At 40.1% G+C, this 22,220-nt stretch overlaps 1 protein-coding gene, 1 non-coding gene and 1 pseudogene across 4 annotated transcripts in view; 2 read left to right on the top strand and 1 right to left on the bottom strand.

The window, feature by feature from the left end:
• LOC118402298 (amyloid beta A4 precursor protein-binding family B member 1-interacting protein-like) overlaps positions 1 to 17,578 on the bottom strand; it is a 32,025-nt gene extending 14,447 nt beyond the window's left edge. Inside the window, exons 1-12 of one of the 3 annotated variants that reach the window (XM_052477189.1) lie at positions 17,430 to 17,573; positions 15,073 to 15,132; positions 12,012 to 12,159; positions 11,304 to 11,391; positions 9,351 to 9,449; positions 8,664 to 8,908; positions 7,560 to 7,637; positions 7,141 to 7,300; positions 5,640 to 5,761; positions 5,196 to 5,270; positions 4,890 to 5,033; positions 2,345 to 2,455 (exon numbers count right to left, since the gene is read on the bottom strand). In XM_052477189.1, the coding sequence (XP_052333149.1) occupies positions 2,345 to 2,455; positions 4,890 to 5,033; positions 5,196 to 5,270; positions 5,640 to 5,761; positions 7,141 to 7,300; positions 7,560 to 7,637; positions 8,664 to 8,908; positions 9,351 to 9,449; positions 11,304 to 11,391; positions 12,012 to 12,035 (1,146 nt within the window). In that variant the 5' untranslated portion in view covers positions 12,036 to 12,159; positions 15,073 to 15,132; positions 17,430 to 17,573. Of the gene's footprint in view, positions 1 to 2,344; positions 2,456 to 4,889; positions 5,034 to 5,195; positions 5,271 to 5,639; positions 5,762 to 7,140; positions 7,301 to 7,559; positions 7,638 to 8,663; positions 8,909 to 9,350; positions 9,450 to 11,303; positions 11,392 to 12,011; positions 12,160 to 15,072; positions 15,133 to 17,429 lie in introns of all 3 variants that reach the window. The other 2 variants (XM_035800389.2, XM_035800390.2) reach the window with 2 other exon arrangements.
• Positions 8,157 to 8,211, top strand: LOC118402569 (U7 small nuclear RNA). Its single transcript, XR_004829496.1, has one exon. It is a non-coding gene; the product is annotated as a U7 small nuclear RNA (small nuclear RNA).
• On the top strand, positions 12,103 to 12,155 carry LOC118402571 (uncharacterized; annotated as a pseudogene).
• Positions 17,579 to 22,220: the final 4,642 nt, after the last annotated feature.

Genomic DNA, 22,220 nt, shown 5'->3' with positions numbered 1-22,220 from the left:
AAGAACCAGAGTTACCTCTGCTGTAGAGGATAAGTTCGTTAGAGTTAACTGCACTGCAGATTGCAGCCCAAACAAATGCTTTACAGAGTTCAAGTAACAGAGACATCTCAACATCGACTGTTCAGAAGAGACTACGTGAATCAGGCCTTCATGGTCGAATTGCTGCAAGGAAACCACTACTAAAGGACACTAATAAAAATAAGAGACTTGTTTGGACCAAGAAATCTGTCCTTTGGTCTGGTGACTCCAAATGTTTGATTTTTGGTTCCAACCGCAGTGTCTTTGTGAGACGCATAGTAGGTGAATGGATGATCTCCGCATGTGTGGTTCCCACCGTGAAGCATTGAGGAGGTGGTGTGATGGTGTGGTAGTGCTTTGTTGATGACACTGTCAGTGATTTATTTAGAATTCAAGGCACACTTAACCAGCACGACTACCGCAGCATTCTGCAACAATACGCCATCCCATCTGGTTTGCGCTTAGTGAGACTATCATTTGTTTTTCAACAGGACAATGACCCAACACACCTCCAGACTGTGTAAGGGCTATTTGACCAAGTAGGAGAGTGATGGAGTGCTGCATCAGATGACCTGGCCTCCACAATCACCCGACCTCAACCCAATTGAGATGGTTTGGGATGAGTTGGACCACAGAGTGAAGGAAAAGCAGCCAACAAGTACTCAGCATATGTGGGAACTCCTTCAAGACTGTTAGAAAAGCATTCCAGGTGAAGATGGTAGAAAGAATGCAAAGAATGTGCAACGCTATCATTAAGGCAAAAGGTGGCTACTGAAGAATCTAAAATATAATTTGATTTGTTTAAATTCTTTGTGATTAGGGGGGAATATTTTCACGACCGGATGAAAAGCGTGCCCAGAGTAAACTTCCTGCTACTCAGGCCCAGAAGCTAGGATATGCATATCATTAATTAGTAGATTTGGATAGAAAACACTTTGAAGTTTCGAAAACTGTTTGAATGATGTCTGTGAGTATAACAGAACTCATATGGCAGGTGAAAACCTGAGAAAAATCCAACCAGGAAGTGGGAAATCTGAGGTCGGTAGTTTTTCAAGTGATTATCTATCCAAAATCCAGTGTAAATGGGCTCAGATTGCACTACTAAAGGCTTCCACTACTAAAATGAATTTTTGCGAACTTCATGATCCTACATTTATTTCCTTGCTGGTGTGACCTTACCATGAGAACCACCACTATCATAAACTTAACTAATTTCCTGAAAATGTGAGGTGTAACTGTAGAGAGAACATGGCAGCAGATCTGGGATCACGAACTATGTCAAATTTTTCCAAATATTTTAGCTGGGCTTGATTAAGCTTGCCTGGCACAATGGAACCAATAGAATAATAGCAAAAAGGGAAAATCCTGCTCTTCTGGCACTCCAAGCAGGCTAAAGCAAACACAAAGTATTAGAAAGATTTCAAATAGCATTTGAATCCAGTTCTGGAGAGCACATAGGGGCTGAGTGGTAAATTGTAGTTGTTGTAGTAAAGACCAACATACACAGTTTAACCAAGTTGCAAGGTTCTAAATACCCGACACCAATCATTATTTTGAAGGGAAACCACAACCCAGCATGTCAGAGCTGCTTTACACTTCAACCAACTAACCTCACTTCCCCCTGCTTTCGTTCTGTCTGAGCAAGTCCTATTCTGGGTATGGAAAATATTCCTTATTAAAATGCCTCCTCCTTGAAGACTGACATTACGTCGTTTAAGTTGACCCCTGTCTGTCTCTCTGATTGTCTTGTATTCTCAGTCTCTCTCGTTCCACATAACAGCTGGTTTTGTGTGATCCTTTAGAGATCACCGTGGGAAACATGTGGGTCTGTCTGTGTGTGGTGGTGCATTGCCAATATGTTAAAGTAGTTGCAGTGCACAACTTCCTGTCGAACACATCTAGCCTATATTTAAACATGCAAATATTCATAATTAAGTTATCAGCTTATTTTCTTCCCTGCTGGCCCTCAAAACTTTGCATTTTTAAATGTTGCAAATGTACAGTTTTGAGGTGGAAATAGATTTTTCCCATAACATCTGACTATCAGTCTTCAAATAGTTTTCAACAAATCGATTTGCCAAATTGGCCAAACATGGACACTAACTTTTCACCCAGTTAGTCTAAACCCTGAACCTGGTTTAAACCCCCAAAAGTGCTCCAGGACCATTGCACTGTGAATTTTTTCAGCCTGTCAAAGATGTGTGTGTGTGTGTGTGTTACCCGGTCTGTTACCTCAGCGAGTCGATTGGAGAAGAGCAGAAGACAAATGTCCACTGTGACAAACTGATAACATCTGTTAATATTTCTTCCAAGATGGATGGCCTACCTTGAGGATGAAGCAGAAATCAGATGGTGCTTTGTATTTCTGTTTGTAATCAGTGGTGGAGTAGATATTGACTTTGTCAAGCTGAATGAAGCACGCCAGGTCCCTGGATGTCTGTCAAAGAAGAAAAACATGAGAAAACCTGAATAAGTAGACTTTAGGTTATATCGTCTCTGTCTGATGAAAACATCTTATCTCTAAAAATTGAGACTTTTCAGGAAATTGTGAAAATTACCATATTTTCCCATTATTAACGAACATACAATTATGAAAATCCGAAACTATTTTGAACACCACCCTCTGGAGACCCATATGGTTGTGGGCGGTGTAGTTGCCATACCAGGCGATGATACAGCCCGACAGGATGCTCTCAATTGTGCATCTGTAAATGTTTGTGAGGGTTTAGGTGACAAGATATATTTCTTCAGCCTCCTGAGGTTGAAGAGGCGGTGTTGCGCCTTCTTCACCACACTGTCTGTGTGGGTGGAGCATTTCAGTTTGTCCTTGATGTGTACGCCAAGGAACTCGAAGTTTTCCACCTTCTCCACTGCTGTTCCATCGTTGTGGATAGGGGGGTGCTCCCTCTGTTGTTTCCTGAAGTCCATGATCATCTCCTTTGTTTTGATGATGTTGAGTGAGAGGTTGTTTTCCTGACACCACACTCTGAGTGTCCTCACCTCCTCCCTATAGGCTGTCTCGTCATTGTTGGTAATCAAGGCTACTACTGTTGTGTCATCTGCAAACTTTATGATTGAGTTGGAGACTTGCATGGCCATGCAGTCATGGGTGAAGAGGGAGTACAGGAGGGGGCTGAGCACGCACTCTTGTGGGGCCCCAGTGTTGAGGATCAGCGAAGTGGAGATGTTGTTTCCTAACTTCACCACCTGGGGGCGGCCAGTCAGGAAGTCCAGGACCCAATTGCACAGGCCGGGGTTAAGACCAAGGGCTTCGAGCTTAATGATGAGCTTGGAGGGTACTAATGGTGTTGAATGCTGAGCTATAGTCAATTAACAGCATTCTTACATAGGTTTTCCTCTTGTCCAGATGAGATAGGGCAGTGTGCAGTGTGATGGCGATTGCATCGTCTGTGGACCTATTGGGACTGTAAGCAAATTGATGTGGGTCTAGGAGTACAGGTAAGTTGGAGGTGATATGATCCTTGACCGGTCTCTCAAAGCATTTCATGATGACAGAAGTGAGTGCTACGGGCCGATAGTCATTTAGTTCAGTTACCTTTGCCTTCTTGGGTGCAGGAACAATTGAAGCATGTGGGGACAGCAGACTGGTATAGGGAGATATTGAATATGTCCGTAAACACACCAGCCAGCTGGTCTGCACATGCTCTGAGGATGCAGCTAGGGATCCTGTCTGGGCCGGCAACCTTGCGAGGGTTAGCACATTTAAATGTCTTACTCACGTAGGCCACGAAGGAGGAGTGAATACAGTCCTTGGTATAGCGGGCCGCGTCGGTGGCATTGTATTATCCTCAAAGCGGGCAAAGAAGGTGTTTAGTTTGTCTGGAAAGAAGACGTCGGTGTCCGTGGCGTGGCTGGTTTTTCTTTTGTAGTCCGTGGTTGTCTGTAGACCATGCCACATATGTCTCGTGTCTGAGCTGTTGAATTGCGACTCCACTTTGTCTCCACACTGAAATTTGTCTTGTTTGATAGCCTTGCTTTGCTGAGGGAATAACTACACTGTTTGTACCATAAATGCCTGATTGGTGGAGCACTGCAGAATTATTCATCTTTGCCTCGATCCTGACTAGTCTCGGAAAAACATCCCCACATCATCCATAGGGATGGTGCCAGGTTTCCTCTAGACGTGACACTTTGCATTCAGGCCAAACAGTTCAATCTTGGTTTCATCAGACCAGAGAATCTTGTTTCTCATGGTCTAAAAGTCCTTTAAGTGCCTTTTGGTAAACTCCAAGTGGGCTGTCATGTGCCTTTTTACTGAGGAGTGGCTTCCATCTGGCCACTCTACAATAAATGCCTGATTGGTGGAGTGGTTTAGAGATGGTTGTCCTTCTGGAAGGTTCTCCCATCTCCACATAGGAACTCTGGAGCTCTGTCAGAGTGACCATTGGGTTCTTGGTCACATCTTGGTCACATCTTGGTCACATCCCCAGGAAGCACCTAAGCTCAATTTTGAGTATCATAGCCAAGGGTCTGAATACTTATGTAAATAAGGTATTTCTGTTTTTTATTTTTAATATATTTGTAGAAGTTTTTGCCATTGTGGGGTATTGTGTGTAGATTGATGAGGATTTAAAAAAAAAAATGTAATCAATAAGGCTGTAATGTAACAAAATGTGGAAAGAGTCAAGGGGTCTGAATACAATACATTTTTATATTAGTTCCTGCCTATACAATATACTTTATGTGCAAGACGATGTATTGACAAGATGATCAACTTGCTGTGACGAAGGACATGCAGCCGAAATGCATCTGGGTTCATAATCTTTGTTTCCATTGAACATGCCATACAAATAAATGCATTTTAATAAATTATATTTAGAGTGCCTTGGTACTCCTTTCACTTCCTGTACCTTTGTCTTTCCTTTAGGCACATAATATATCCCAGATGCCCTGAGCAGGAAGTAGCGACGTTTCCACGATTTCTTCCCGTCCTCTCTCAGATACAGCAGCCCCTCCAGGTCTGGGACGATGAGAGAAGGCCCATCAAAGTTTTCCTGGACTCAGAAATAAAAAATAAGGTTTGTGGAAGTGTTTGAGGGTTTAGATAAGCCTGATTTTCTCAAGAGGAAGGAGAACACCAACAAAATATTGGTATAGTAAATGTGTGTACTGTATAGGCTATAGAGAAGACTACAGGTGTGTTTGTGATAACTCACCTTTCGCAGAAGTTCCTTATGCCTTTCTTTTATCTCATTAATACATTTTTGGTCTTTCTTCCATAGGTAGAATATCTTGAAGTTGACGTGAAAAAAAGCAAAAAGACAATGTCAGCACAAGGATATAAATAATGGAACTAAAACAAAGAGCTTGGTTGCTAGTTTGTCTCTACTTAAACCACTTTTTTTGTTTGGTAAAACGTTGGCAGAAGTAGAGACAGATCATTGGCTTAAATTAGAAAGCACAGTTAACTGCACTATTTTGTGTGAACTCTGGGTCATGTTCATATGGGCACGAAATGGAAACCGTTTTAAAGAGCTTGCAACAGAAAACAACAAATATTTTATTGGGGTGGTAGAAGTCCAGGTAACTTCTCCCTGTTTCAGTCTATTTTCTTCCGTTTGGTACTTAATATTTGGTGCCCAGTTCTCTACTGTACTCACCTGGGGGTCCTTGAAGAAGAGATATTTGTTGGGTCTCAGAAGGAAAATGATTTGGTTTTTACTGTCTCGTGTCCATGCAGAAAGAGGCTCCACTAGATATTCATGGTCTTCAAACCCCCTTTCTGCATCGAGAACAAAAGAGGAGCCTCATTTCTTTATGAAAATGATATACATCAATCATACAATGTCATATCTGAAATCATACCTAAAGTACACTAAATTACCAAAAGTATGTGGACACCTGGTCGTTCGTCCACACCGATATCGACAAACCATTTCTGTATGGGCCTCCCTTTTTTCACAGGGGTATTGCTATGCTGAAACAGGAAAGGGTTTTCCACAAACGATTGCCACAAAGTTGGAAGCACAAATCAAATCAACCTTTTTACATCAGCAGATGTTACAAAGTGCTTATACAGAAACCTAGCCTAAAACCACAAACAGCAATGAATGCAGATGTAGAAGCACAGTGGTTAGGAAAAACTCCCTAGAAAGGCAGGAACCTAGGAAGAAAACTAGAGAGGAACCAGTCTCTGAGGGGTGGCTAGTCCTCTTCGCCTAGAATTTAATTACATGCTGTCATTAAGATTTCCCTTCACTGGAACTAAGGGGCCAAGCCCGAACCATAAAAACACCCCCAGACCATTATTCCTTATCCACCAAACTTTACAGTTGCCACTATGCATTTGGACATGTAGCGTTCTCCTGGCATCCGCCAAACCCAAATTCGTCCGTCAGACTGCCAGATGGTGAAGCGTGATTCATCATTCCAGAGAATGTGTTTCCACTGCTCCAGAATCCAGTGGTGGCAAGCTTTATACCACTCCAGCCGACGCTTGGCATTGCGCATGGTGATCTTAGGCTTGTGTGTGGCTGCCCGGCCATGGAAACCCATTTCATGAAGTTGCTGACGAATAGTTATTGTGCTGACGTTGCTTCCAGAGGCAGTTTGGAACTCGGTAGTGAGTGTTGCAACTGAGGACAGATTATTTTTACGCGCTACGCACTTCAGCACTCGGCAGTCCCATTTTGTGAGACGTTGTTGCGCCTAGATATTTTCACTTCATGATAACATCACCTCTAGGAGGACAGATATTTGACAAACTGACTTGTTGGAAAGGCGGCATCCTATGACGGTGCCACGTTGAAAGTCACTGAGCTCTTCAGTAAGACCATTCTACTGCCAATGATTGTCTATGGAGATTGCATGGCTATGTACTCAATTTATACAACTGTCAGCAACGGGTGTGGCTGAAATAGCTGAAACCATTCATTTGAAGGGGTGTCCATATACTCTTGTATATATAGTGTACCTTGACTGCACTTGATTGAGCTTGCTTGGTGCAATGGAACCAATGGAAGAGCCCAAAAAGTGCAAACCTGACCCAACTGGCACTTCAGCCGGGCTTCAGCCAGACAGAAGTGCCCAGCTTCAGCCGGGCTTCAGCCGGACAGAAAACAAATACCACCTGAACCAAGGTCTGGTGTGTATGATTCTCACCCGTCTGCAGCTCGGGGTTGGTCTCACACAGGCTCCAGTCCATGCTGAAGTCACAGTGGGTCTTCTCAAACAGATTATCCAGCACGTCCCTGACCGTCTGTCTCTCGTCCACCATCAGTGTCTTGGAGCTGCCATCACTCATCATCACCTTCACTACCAACTACCAGGAGGTACATACAAATAGCCATTGAAATATAAGTACTTATTGAGTACACTCAATATGACTGCTGGCCCACCCATCACAGAATGTTGACTTAAATGGGGATTGCCATTCTAGTAATAAACAATGATAAATAGAAACATTTGCATATATTTGCATTTTTATCCAACTCAAAGTTCTTTGCATGATATAGGTGTAGCTCAAATCCTCACAATGTGAAGCTGTTATAGCCGGGTTTAGTGAAATTAACCCACTATACCTTCTTAACTTTGGCTTCTTTTAGCTTCTCCAGAGCCAGCTTGATTTTGTCCGTTCTGGCTTGTGCTTCGGCCTCTCCCTGGAAAATTTTTAGTATACTGTTTGATTAAAAGAGCAGGAATGTGAAAAAGTGCCACACCCACATTAAAAAATACTAGTTTACTATAGAAAACTACAGTACTTACAGTAGAATTCTATAGTAAACTGTAGTATACTGTAGAATACCATACTACTACACACTGTAGTATCCCTCGATCATGTGTAGTACTTACCATAGAATGCTATAGTATACTGTAAAATACTATAGTAAATACTACAGTATTAACCAAAATAACACTGTAGTAAAAACTACAGTAATGTCAGCAAAAACACTAGCAAAAACACTACTGTATCTTATTTGCATATACTCCGCAATTCGTATTTGCATATACTCCGCAAAACATTCGCAATTCGTGCCACCCATAACTGAGAAACCTACATGTAGAGTGTAGAACATACATTGTGTTCCGTACAGTTCATAGAAAAGAGCAGAGGCTCTGAACTATCCGTTCATAGAACTATCATTTCAGACCACAGTCATACCTAGCTATAGGTTATGGAGAATTTGCTCTTTTAGCATTTCTCCAGTAGGTTTCCTGAAGGAGAAAACCTCCACTCCTATGTCAAAGATAATAAAACAAATACACCATAGTAAATACTACACTGATGTCCGCAATAACACTACAGTAAATATACAGTTTAATACAATCTGCAAAAACCCTACATTCATTACTTTAGTATATACTACTATTTTACAGTATTTTAATACATCTTAGTAAGTATTCACTTTTGTAGTGTTTTTGTACAAAATATCTACAGTGAATACTATAGTCATTATACCATAATATTTTTTATGTGGCAGTTTACTGTATATTGGCAGTAATTAGCTACAAAAACAGAAAGGTAAGATGCCTTTATATGCAAATCAATAGAACTGCAGAACTCAAGGGCCTGATATTGTGCACCCCTACATTTGAAACAGAAATAGTTATGTAATCTTGGTTGAGACCTGAAGACTTGCATTAGCTGCCCTGGCTAATGCATAGGGTTACACAGTCATAGTTACCGGTGGAAGTGGTTTGGGGGGTTCAGGAGGTAGAGAGGATGAGGAGGATGCCAGCGATGACATTTGGGACAAGGAGATAGGTGCTTGGACATTTTGTTGTTGGGTGGAATAGCCAGACTTGTGCTGCTGTGTGTGGACATGTCCCGTCTTGGTTGCGTTCAGTTTCTCCTCTGTCTCTGACAAATCTGACCCCAGATCAGCCATCAGAGCGTCCAGGTCATGATCCTCTAGCGCATTTAGAGATTCTGCCAGAGGAAGATGGGAAATGAGGGGTTTATCTTAGACGTGATAACGCAACCACTTCCCTTCTTATGAATACTTTTACCATTCTAACTCATGTACTAGTGAAATGTGCTTAATAAGGTTGCTATTGGCAAGCAGGACTTAAAATATTTGTTATATGCATCAACTCTAATTGTAAACCAGGTAGTTTGGGTCCAGTATTTCAGCCATATGTATATGTAAGGGATACATGCAGATTTTCAGTACATTACACTCTTAGAAAAAAGGGTTCCAAAGGGGTTCTTCGGCAGTCCCCATAGGAGAACCCTTTTGGGTTCCAGTTAGAACCCTCTGTGGAAAGGGTTCTACATGGAACCAAAACGGGTTCTTCAAAGTGTTCTCCTATGGAGACAGCTGAAGAACCCTTTTTGGTGCTAGATAGCACCTTTTTTTCTAAGATTGTACCTTGGAAATAATGGACGACGAAGCATGATGAGGCGGAGCTGAGTCCCTTTGTGTAGTTCCTTTTTCCAAGGTAATGTACAGAACGAAGGCGTTCATCCGCTAATACCACAGTTTCCAAAGAAAACAATACTAAAGTACACATTTACTGGTAGAAATGAAACATTTGAATTGATATTAAATATTAAACAACAGCAAAGTAGCTGCATTTGCATTTGTTTAAGCTGTTTTCTATTGACATTCATGTGGATACATCCATAAGGAGCTGATGATGCCAGTTTTTTGCCTGGCATAGCTAGAAATGTGGTTTGAGCCGACATACATTTTTACTGCTCTAATTACGTTTGGAAACAATTTACAATAGCAGTAAGGCACCTCGGGAACTTGTGGTGCATGGCCAATATACCACTGCTATTGGCTGAATGCTGATTGGCTTCCGTCGTGCCTAAGAACAGCCCTTAGCCGTGAAATATTAGCCATGTACCACAGGCCTTATTGCTTAAATACAGTTGAAATCGGAAGTTTACATACACCTTAGCCAAATACATTTAAACTCAGTTTTTCACAAATCCTGTCATTTAATTCTGGTAAAAAAACCCTGTCTTAGGTCAGTTAGGATCACTATATTTTAAGAATGTGAAATGTCAGAATAATAGTAGAGAAAAGGATTTATTTCAGCTTTTATTTCTTTCATCACATTCCCAGTGGGACAGACGTTTACATACACTCAATTGGTATTAGGCAGCATTGCCTTTAAATTGTTTAACTTGGGTCTAACGTTTCAGGTAGCCTTCCACAAGCTTCCCACAATAAGTTGGGTGAATTTTGGCCCATTCCTCCTGACAGAGCTGGTGTAACTGAGTCAGGTTTGTAGGCCTCCTTGCTCGTACACACTTTTCAGTTCTGCCCACAAATTTTCTATGGGATTGAGGTCAGGGCTTTGTGATGGCCACTCCAATACCTTGACTTTGTTGTCCTTAAGCCATTTTGCCACAACTTTGGAAGTATACTTGATGTCATTGTCCATTTGGAAGACCCATTTGCGATCAAGCTTTAACTTCCTGACTGATGTCTTGAGATGTTGCTTCAATATATCCACATAATTTTCTTTCCTCATGATGCCATCTATTTTGTGAAATGCACCAATTCCTCCTGCAGCAAAGCACACCCACAACATGATGCTGCCACCCCTGTGCTTCCCGGTTGGGATGGTGTTCTTCGGGCTTGCAAGCCTCCCCCTTTTTCCTCCAATCATAACATTGGTCATTATGGCCAAACAGGTTTATTTTTGTTTCATCAGGCATTTGGAAATTGCTCCCAAGGATGACCCAGACGTGTGGAGGTAAAAAAAAAATTCAGAGGTCTTGGCTGATTTCTTTTGATTTTCCCATAACGTCAAGCAAAAATGCACTGAGTTTGAAGGTAGCCGTTGAAATACATCCACAGGTACACCTCCAATTGACGTCAATTAACCTATCAGAAGCTTCTAAAGCCATGACATCCTTTTCTGGAATTTTCCAAGCTGTTTAAAGGCACAGTCAACTTAGTGTATGTAAACTTCTGACCCACTGGAATTGTGATACAATGAATTATAAGGGAAATAATCTGTCTGTAAACAATTGTTGGAAAAATGACTTGTATCATGCACAAAGTAGATGTCTTAACCGACTTGCCAAAACTATAGTTTGTTAACAATACATTTGTGGAGTGGTTGAAAAACTAGTTTTAATGACTACAACCTAATGTATGTAAACTTCTGTCTTCAACTGTATACCACCGGTATGATGCAAAAATACTTGTTTAATGTACTATTTATGTTGGTAAGCAGTTTATAATAGCAATAAGGAAACTTTGGGTTTGTGGTATATGGCCAATATACTACACCCCCTTGGGTCTTACTGCGTCAAGATACAATTTCCACTGTTTGCTGATGTACTGTTGCATTATGTTTCTCACCATTCAAATCTGTGAACCCAATAGAGAAGTTGTTTTTTCTCTGTGAGCTGGATGACATTTCTGAGGGCTCCATTTCATACCCAAGACTCTGTAAAAAATGGTTTCAGATGAAATGTTGGCATAGTACAGAACCAGAAAGAAAGTGTATGTTTTACATAACACTAATACAGATAGAGAACACTACAACAATATCTGCAACATTTTTACATGAATTCTAAGAAAACCCTCTTCAAGGACCATCTCAGAAGCCACATTTATAAGCTGTGCAGAACACAGTCAAAATTCAAACCTTATACTTCGAATGCAAAAAACACAACAAAAAAACGGCACTACGGTCAGGATGTGATATCATAGGAAAGTGATTATTTAATCTGATATGTCATATTTTCATAAATGTCCCCAGCAGGCAATTCCAGCAAAACATACACAGTGGATTCAGACCTCTCCACTTTTTCCACATTTTGTGACGTTACAGCCTTATTCTAAAATTGATTACAAAACATTTTTCCTCATCACTCTACACACAATACCCAATAATGACAAAGCAAAAACAGCTTTTAATTTGTATGCAAATGTATGGGGAAAAAACAAAATAAATATTATATTAACATAAGTTTTCAGACCCTTTTCTCAGTACTTGTTGAAGCACCTTTGGCAGCGATTACAGCCTCGAGTCATCTTGGGTATGACGCTACAAGCTTTGCACACCTGTATTTGGGGAGTTTCCCCCATTCTTTGCAGATCCTCTCAAACTCTGTCAGGTTGGAGTCGCTGCACAGCTATTTTCAGGTCTCTCCAGAAATGTGCTCTTTTAGCATTTCTCCAGGAGGTTTCCTGAAGGAGAAAGCCTCCACTCCTATGTCAAAGATAATAAAACAAATACACCATAGTAAATACTACACTGATGTCCTCAATAACACTACAGTAAATATACAGTATAATACAATCTGCAAAAACCCTACATTCATTACTTCACTATTTTACAGTTTTTTAATACACCTTAGTATAAAAATACTGTAAAACTGTAGTATATACTAAAGTAACGAAAGTATGGTTTTTGCAGATTGTATTATACTGTATATTCACTGTAGTGTTTTTAGGGACTGTAGTACACTACTAAAAATACTAAGTATTCACTGTAGTGTTTTTGTGCAAAAAATCTACAGTGAATACCATAGTCATTATACCATAGTACAGTTTACTGTATATTGGCAGTAATTAGCTACAAAAACAGAAAGGTAAGATGCCTTGATATGCAAATCAATAGAACTGCAGAACTCAAGGGCCTGATATTGTGCATTTGAAACAGAAATAGTTATGTAATCTTAGTTGAGATCTGAAGACTTGCATTAGCTCCCCTGGTGTTCGATTGGGTTCAAGTCCAGGCTCTGGCTGGGCCACTCAAGGACATTCAGAAACTTGTCCTGAAGCCCCTCCTGCATTGTCTTGGCTGTGTGCTTAGGGTTGTTGTCCTGTTGGAAGGTGATCCTTCACCCCAGTCTGAGGCCCTGAGAACTCTGGAGCAGGTTTTCATCAAGGATCTCTCTGTACTTTGCTCCATTTATCTTAGCCTCGATCCTGACTAGTCTCCCAGTCCCTGCCGCTGAAAAACATCCCCACAGCATGATGCTGACGTCACAATGCTTCCCCGTAGGAATGGTGCCAGGTTTCCTCCAGATGTGAATCTTGACATTCAGGCCAAAGCGTTCAATCTCGGTTTCATCAGACCAGAGAATCTTGTTTCTTATGGTCTCAAAGTCCTTTAGGTGCCTTTTGGCGAACTCCAGGCGTGCCGTCATGTGCTTTTTACTGAGGAGTGGCTTCCGTCTGGCCACTCTACCATAAATGCCTGATTAGTGGGGTTCTGCAGAGATGGTTGTCCTTCTGGAAGGTTCGCCCATCACAACAGAGGAACTCTGGAGCTCTGTCAGAGTGACCATCGGGTTCTTGGTCACCTCCCTGACCTAGGCTCTTCTCCCCCGATTGCTCAGTTTGGCCAGGTGGCCAGCTCTAGGAAGTGTCTTGGTGGTTCCAAACGTCTTCCATTTAAGATTGATCGATGGTCTTGGGGACCTTCAATGCTGTAGAAATGTTTTGGTACCCTTCCCCAGATCTGTGCCTCGACACAATCCTGTCTCTGAGCTCTACGGACAATTCCTTTGACCCCATGGCTTGGTTTTTGCTCTGACATGCACTGTCAACTATGGGACCTTATATAGACAGATGTGTGCCTTTCCGAATCATGTCCAGTCAATTGAATTTACCAGAGGTTGACTCCAATCAAATTGTAGAAACATCTCAACAATAATCAATGGAAACAGGATGCACCTGAGCTCAATTTTGAGTCTCACAACAAAGGGTTTGAATACTTATGTAAATAAGGTATTTCTGTTCTTTTTTAAATACATTTGGGAAAAAAATTAAAAACCTTTTCTCAATTTGTCATTATGGGGTATTGTGTGTAGATTGATGATCAATTTTAGAATAAGTCTGTAACGTAACAAATGTGGTAAAAGTCAAGGGGTCTGAAGACTTTCCGAATGCACTCTATCGTAAACAGTCTATAGAACTGGGTGACCTACATATGATCTCCCCTGGCACATAACTGAACCCTGATTAATATAGAGAGAAACATATGGATGGATTCTGAGGTCTGTTGATCGCCATGCTCCCAGAAAGTAATCCAAATTATGTATCAATCCAATCATGGTCAAATTTGAAAACATTTGATCTCTTAAGTTCAGGATGAATGATTATTCTAATCAAATGGTTATCTTCCTAATTTGCATAAGACTAGACAGTGACACAATATTTGTGGCTCTCCAAAAGGATGGCTGCCCATATGAGGTTGAATTGGCATAAATAACCATTCCGTAGATTTAGATTTAAATGTAATGCCATTTGGTCTAATTACTACTCTTGTTCTTAGAGCTACATTCATTAAAGGGGATGTTCTGTATTTTATGGTTCCTCACCCTGAAATAAGTCTATGGGCCAGGTGAAACTGTAATCAATCGTTCGGTTTTCTTTACATCCACTACAAACTACAGCTAACATTATCTACTGCTAGCAGCTAAAAATCAATGGAAGTGATATGGCAGCATCAAACCAGATATTGAGTTGTTTGATTTGCTCGGTTGCCCCTATCACTTACATTGATTGTTTGCTAGCAGTGTCTCAAGTTAGCTGTAGTTTTTAGTGGCTGTTTAATGACAACTCAGCCATCGATTACAGTTTGTCTGGTCCCATAGACTGCGTACAGGGTGAGAAACCATCTTATATAAAGTTGTAAAATACTGAACTTCCCCTTTAAGAGGAGTTTACTGCTGAATACAATGTACCATGCACATAGGTATTAGCCAGGATTCTATTAATGGCATCTAATGTTTCATCTGGCAAGCCACATACTGTACATACTAGTGTCATGGAGGGACAAAGTGCTTGAGGACACCTTGGTGCCATGACCTTAATATCAGTGGCTTGTGTCCATTACTCAACCCAGATAATGTTTCTCGTTATTCATTTTACTTTATTTTATTTATTTGACAGAGATAATGCATAATAATCAACACCCTCTGTAAATGTTCCAGATTTAGCCCAAAGGTTAATTTCCAACTGTAGGCTTTGGGTTACACCTCTACATTGCTGAGTCTCAACAAAAACTACTTTTACACAGCTGACGTATGTCTGGTTTGTCCATTTCTGGTAAAACACTTCTGATGAATCAGGGGAAGTGTAGTTTATAAGAATGGTCCCAGTGAGAACTCACCTGTGTTAGGAGGTCCATCTCTCCCAGCAGGTCAGTGAACATGGAGTCTATATCATCCATCTGTTACAGATAACAAACAGACATATTTTAGACAAGCGTCTGCACACTAGAAGGCCATCAATGAGCCCTATATACCTAAACATGACATCATTGATGTTGACATAAACACTAAGGACCATTATTGTGGCAGACAGAGAATAGGTCTACACAACCAATGCCACTTAAACTTGTAAAATCATGATTAAAGGGATAGTTCAGCCAAATTATAAATGTCCATATTTCTTTCAGAACTTTGAAAGCAGTCTATGGACAAAGAGAGGCAGTAATCCATCCTTGGCTTTTGCCAGCAGCATACCACCCTGCATACCACTGCTGGGTTGCTTCTGAAGCTAAGCAGGGTTGGTCCTGGGCAGTTCCTCGATGGGAGACCAGATGCTGCTGGAAGTGGTTTTGGAGGGCCAGTAGGAGGCACTCTTTCCTCTGGTCTAAAAAAATATCCCAATTCCCCAGGGCAGTGATTGGGGACACTGCCCTGTGTAGGGTGCCGTCTTTCAGATGGGACGTTAAACGGGTGTCCTGACTCTCTGAGGTCATTAAAGATCCCATGGCACTTATCATAAGAGTAGGGGTGTTAACCCCAGTGTCCTGGCTAAATTCCTAATCTGGCCCTCAAATCATCACAGTCACCTCATAATCCCCAGTTTACAATTGGCTCATTCATTCCTCTCCCCTGTAACTATTCCCCAGGTCGTTGCTGCAAATGAGAATGTGTTCTCAGTCAACTTACCTGGTAAAATAAAGGATAAATAAAAAATCAAATAATACTAGCCAATGCCAACAACTGCTAATTTGAGCTAACCAAAAACCAATGTACTCCAGTTAGCATGTTTTAAATGCCATGCCCATAGTACCACGGAGAGTCTGCAATGTGACAATGTGTTATGTGACCACTATTGTTGCTTCCATGTTGCTTGGACTGTGAGAGACAAACACGTTTTCATTAGAGGCCATCAAAGTAGAGCTGCATTGACACAGAGGGTGACACTGAACAATAAACGATCCCATAAGCAAAGTCTTCTGCTCTTTGAGCGAGGCCTGTTCAGGTTAGCGGATGATTTAGTCAACGTGAAGGGAAACTGGCTCGATGCACACACATACAGTACTACGCTGACACTCTAACACACACACACACGCACACACACACACGCACGCACACACACGCACGCACACTTGCACGCACACACCCACGCACACTTGCACGCACACACACACACACACACACACACACACACACACACACACACACACACACACACACACACACACACACACACACACACACACACACACACACACACACACACACACACACACACACACACACACACACACACACACACACACACACACACACACACACACACACACACACACACACACACACATATTGGTCCTCCTTGTATATAGCCTCATTATTGTTATTTTATTGTGTTACTATTTTGTTTTTGTATTTTATTTAGCAAATATTTTTCTTACTTTTTAACTTTGCATTGTTGGGAATGGGCTAGTAAGTAAGCATTTCACAGTCAATTCTATTCGGCGCATGTGGCCAATAAAATTGTATTTGATTTTTAAAATAGCATAAGGATGCCACATGTGGTCTGTGGGCATGCTACTTCTGCACTGACACAATAAAGTGACTCACTAAAGTTCAGACAGAGAGAGTGACCAATGCCTAATCATCAACAATGACTTAGTGTACATAGAAAGAGATACTGTGGTTCTCGATAGGCTGGCTACATATGTTGAATGTTCTTGTGTTCAAATGGTCCCTCTGTTTTATACTTGTTTTATAACTGTTTTATAATTGTTTTATAACTGTTTTATAATTGAGTACATAAACAATTGCTGGCTGCTACTGTAGAAAGATGTGTTCACTTTAAAGGGGCAATCTTATTCATTTAAATGTCCAGAGTGGATGTACCAATTCCAGATTGCCCCTTTAACCAACGATGGCTGTTGAAGTATTTCCTAACTGGCCAATGGGCTGTATTTGTGAGTATTGTACAATACTGTATAACTTTTTTTATCACATTGCATCAGAACATGAGAGTAATACAATGCCCAATATGAGAAAGTTGAATGTAACAATCACATTATTGTCTTTGGTAGTACTATGAAGAAGCATTAAAGCTCAAATCTAGACTGTAAGGTAACATAACATACAATGACTCTACAAGTAATGCTAGGCATCTATTCACCGACATATTAAGGAAGCAAAGTCATGTAATAAAAGTCAAAAGACACAAATGTCAAAAGATAAACAGCATCTTGTCAAAAATCACCAGAGAGTTTACCTTTTCTAGTTTAATGTTCTCCTGGATTACTCTTCGGTAATAGATTAGATATAAGATATTGTATCGTAAAGTACATGTGCACCTTGCACATGTGGGATTGAATTGGAAATGGTATGACTACTGAGACTGAATGATAGGGGCTCTATTTCCTGTTCTATGCGAAAGTTGACCTTACTGTCACATGACTCAGGAAGAGGCTTGGTTTGTGTCTAACAATGAGGTGGCTTCCTCTTCTTGTCTCCTTAATCTGCACTGGTCTGAAGACGCAGGATAGGTGCCAACAAAATGGTTGACACTTACTGTGAATTTGCTTGCGCCTGGCCAGATTTGATGGAGGATTTAATATTCAGTCTGAAAATCAAAGGTGTTGTTTAATTTGACTCTGGGTTGTGGAAATCAGCAGTTCAAACAATAACAGAGCAACACCCCACCACTGTGGATGGGATGGGCTGGAGAAATGTAACCACTCTCAAATTCATGGACATAGAGCTATGGATGCAAGGACTGACCATCCATGATATCAAAATGAGCTTTTACCCAAGTTTTGAGGCTATACAAGTTTTGTTTATATTTCATTTGTTTACAATTATGGTTTATATTTGGGGTTCTGATGGGGTTGGAATGTTGAATTAAGCTCGTGAGGCATTTTTTTGTTACATTCTTCAAGAATGCATCATTAACTGAAGTAAAACATTTGATGTACAGTGAGGTATTCAGAAGTTATTCATACCCCTTGACTTATTCCACATGTTGTTATGTTACAGCCTGAATTCAGGATAGATTTAATTGATTTGTTTTCTCAACCATCTATATACTCCATAATAACAAAGTGAAAACATTTTTTTTTAAATATTAGCAAATTTATTGAAAATGAAATACAGAAATATAATGTAACGTGTGTGACGCTAATATGCATATATATGTGTATGTGAGCGTACAGTGGGGCAAAAAAGTATTTAGTCAGCCACCAATTGTGCAAGTTCTCCCACTTAAAAAGATGAGAGAGGCCTGTAATTTTCATCATAGGTACAATTCAACTATGACAGACAAAAATGAGAAAAAAAATCACATTGTAGGATTTTTAATGAATTTATTTATACCCTTTGACTTAATCCATATTTTGCTGTGTTACAGTCTGAATTCAAAATGGATTAAAATATATTTTTTCTCACCGTCTACAAACAATACTCCATTATGACAAAGGGAAAACATGTTTTTAGAAATGTTTGCACATTTTATGAAAATGAAATACAGAAATATCTCATTTATGTAAGTATTCACAACCCTGAGTCAATACATTTTAGAATCACCTTTGGCAGCGATTAGAAATGTGAGTGTTTCTGGGTAAGTCTCTAAGAGCTTTGCACACCTGGATTGTACAATATTTGCACATTATTATTATTATTATTTTATTAAGATGTTAAAGATGCACTATGCAGAAATCGCTCTGACATTTCCTGGTTGCAAAAATTCACTTAGTTCTACTAAACTGAAATTATGTGATAAAACAAGCAGTATCTTGTGTAGAGAATCATTGTACCATGTAAACCACAGTGAAATATGTTTTCTATAATCAACATTTTTTTATATTCAGCTGTTTTGAAGCTGGTGTACAAAACCAAATGTAAAAGACGCAAAAACGAAACTTCAGAACAGGAAGCATAGAATCAGCCCACATAGAACAGATCTACCGCCTCTTAGACTTTCTTTCAATGGAAATGAAAGATCTATAACTCTCCCAAAAAGTGACATATTGTAGCTTTAGGCTCTGTCAAGTTGGTTGTTGATCATTGCTAGACAGCCATTTCCAAGTCTTTCCATTGATTTCCAAGCCAATTTAAGTCAAATCTCATCTTGGTTAGCAATTACAGTGTAGATTTGGCCTTGTGTTTTAGGTTATTGTCCCGCAGAAAGGTGAATTTGTCTCCCAGTGTCTGTTGAAGCAGACTGAACCAGGTTTTCCTCTAGGAATTTGCCTGTGCTTTGCTCCATTCCGTTTATTTTTATCCCAGATAACTCCCTAGTCCTTGCTGATGACAAGCATAACTGACAAGCATAACATGATGCAGCCTCATCCAGGCTTGAAAATATGAAAAGTGGTACACAGTGATGTGTTGGATTTGCCCCAAACATTACGCTTTGTATTCGGTACAAAAAGTTCTGGACAAAAAGTTCAGGACATGAAGTTAATTTCTTTGCCACATCATTTTTTTGTAAACAGGATGCATGTTTTGGAATTATGTACAGGCTTCCTTTTCACTCTATCATTTAGGTTAGTATTGTGGAGTAACTACAATGTTGTTGATCCATCCTAAGTTCTCAAATCACAACCATTAAACTATGTAACTGTTTTAAACTGTCTTTGGGGTAGCAGGTAGCCTAGTGGTTAGAGTGTTGGGCCAGTAACCAAAAGGTAAAAATCTGTTGTTCTGCCCCTGAACAAGGCAGTTAGCCCACTGTTCCCCGATATCCGTCATTGTAAATAAGAATTTGTTCTTAACTGACTTGCCTAGTTAAATAAAGGTTAAGAAAAATGGTTTTAATCACAATTGGCCTCATGGTAAAACCCCTGAGCAGTTTCCTTCCTCTCCGGCAACTTAGTCAGGAAGGATGCCTGTATCTTTGTCATCACTGGGTGTAATAGTTACATCATCCAAAGCCTAAATAGTAACTTCACCATGCTCAAAGGAATATTCAGCATATGCTTTTTTTTATTTTCACCAATCGGTGCCCTTCTTTGTGAGGCATCGAAAACCTCCCTGGTCTTTGTGGCTGAATATGTACTTGAGGGACCTTACAGGTAATTGTGTGCGTAGGGTACAGAGATGGTGTAGTCATTCAAAAATCATGTTAACCACTATTATTGAACACGGAATGAGTCCATGCAACTTATGAGATTTGTTAACACATTTGTAACTTCTGAACGTATTTAGGTTTGTCATAACAAAGGGGTTGAATACTTATTTTAAATTCAGGCTGTAACACAACAAAATGTGGGAAAAATAAAGGGGTGTGAGGCCCTTTCTGAAGGTACTGTATGTTTCATGTTAGCCACCATATTCTAATGTGAGTGTCCTCTGCATGCCTTATATAATGGCTGCTTTGCGTGATGTATTGTTGTCTCTACCTTCTTGTCCTTTGTGCTGTTTTCTGTGCCCAATAATGTTTGTACCATGTTTTGTGCTGCAACCATTTTGTGCTGCTGCCACGTTGTGTTACTACCATGTTGTTGTCATGTTGTGTTGCTACCATACTGTGTTGTCATGTTGTGTTGCTACCATGCTGTGTTGTCATGTGTTGCTGCCATGCTATGTTGTTGTCTTAGGTCTCTCTTTATGCAGTGTTATGGTGTCTCTCTTGTAGTGATGTGTGTGATGTTTTCTTTTTTCTTTTTAATCCCAGCCCCAGTCCCTGCAGGAGGCCTTTTGCCTTCTGGTAGGCCGTCATTGCAAATAACCATTTGTTCTTAACTGACTTGCCTAGTTAAATAAAGGTTAAATAAAAAAAAACATGTATACTGTACATATAATGACAATTTTCAGGAGACCCTAGACTACCAGACTAGGGTTGTACACTGTTGTGTTAGACATCCACAAACAATTATATTGTTTTAACATGGACACAGTATGTAAGTAATATAAACATATTGTTTACCCCAAATGAGCTGTAATAAAATGTATATATATATATATATATATATATATATATATATATATATATATATATATTTTTTACAGTGATTCCAATAAAATGCATTCGTAATACCAGATGTGCCATGCTGCTGCTGTAGTGTCTCTTCGCATTAGCACACGTTTAGCATGACGTTTAGAGACATGTGTGGCTAATTCCAGTAGATAGTAGGCTTACTATGACCACTAATTAGAGTTCTAAGAATAGCAATTATGCCACCAGCCAAAGTGCCAGTCTCTACTGCCGTAATACACGCATTTGTAAACATTGTGACACCAAACCTCATGCTTATCAAGGGCATTAAACTCTGCTTTAACAAGACTGTAGGCTACATATTTTAATTATGGTTGGAATGTTTGTTATATATTTAAGCAACAATGTTCCTGGGTCCAGCCCTTAGCCGTGGTATTTTGGCCATACACCAGAAACCCCAGAGGTGCCTTATTGCTATTATAAACTGGTTACCAACATAAATAGAACAGTAAACAACTGTTTTTCCATCACACCTGTGGTATGTTGTCTGATATACACACTCTGAACTGATTCCACCAATCAGGATCCAGGACCCAAACTATATGGTTTATAATTAAGCAATAATGCACGAGAGGGTGTGGTATATGGCCAATATACCACGGCTAAGAGCTACTTTTAATGAATTAGCAAAAATGTCTAAAAACCTGTTTTTGCTTTGTCATTATTGGGTATTGTGTGTATATTGATGAGGGGAAAGACAACAACATTTGAATCCATTATATAATAAGGCTGTAACGTAACACAATGTGGAAAAAGTGAAGGGGTCGAATACTTTCATAATGCACTGTATGTTTTCAATAAACATTGGAGACAAAATATAGTTTACATGTTGTCACCAAGACAAAACCTCTCTTGTTCATTGTCAGAACACAAAATAACTACAGCCCACAGTCCCTCTGTGTATCCAGCTTGACCCAGCACTGACCAAAAGCTTCTCCTTCTCTGATATGCAATATCAATACATATTCATTCATTTTCATTATATTCAATATTCAATCACTTATTTTATTTAATGCGTTAAGTGTCTAAAAACTTAAGGGTCATTACAAATGAGCAATCGGTTTGGTT

This window comes from Oncorhynchus keta, chromosome 23 (assembly GCF_023373465.1).
Source record: "Oncorhynchus keta strain PuntledgeMale-10-30-2019 chromosome 23, Oket_V2, whole genome shotgun sequence".
In the NCBI taxonomy this organism is placed as follows: Eukaryota; Metazoa; Chordata; class Actinopteri; order Salmoniformes; family Salmonidae; genus Oncorhynchus; species Oncorhynchus keta.
This window is presented reverse-complemented; position numbering and strand designations above follow the sequence as displayed.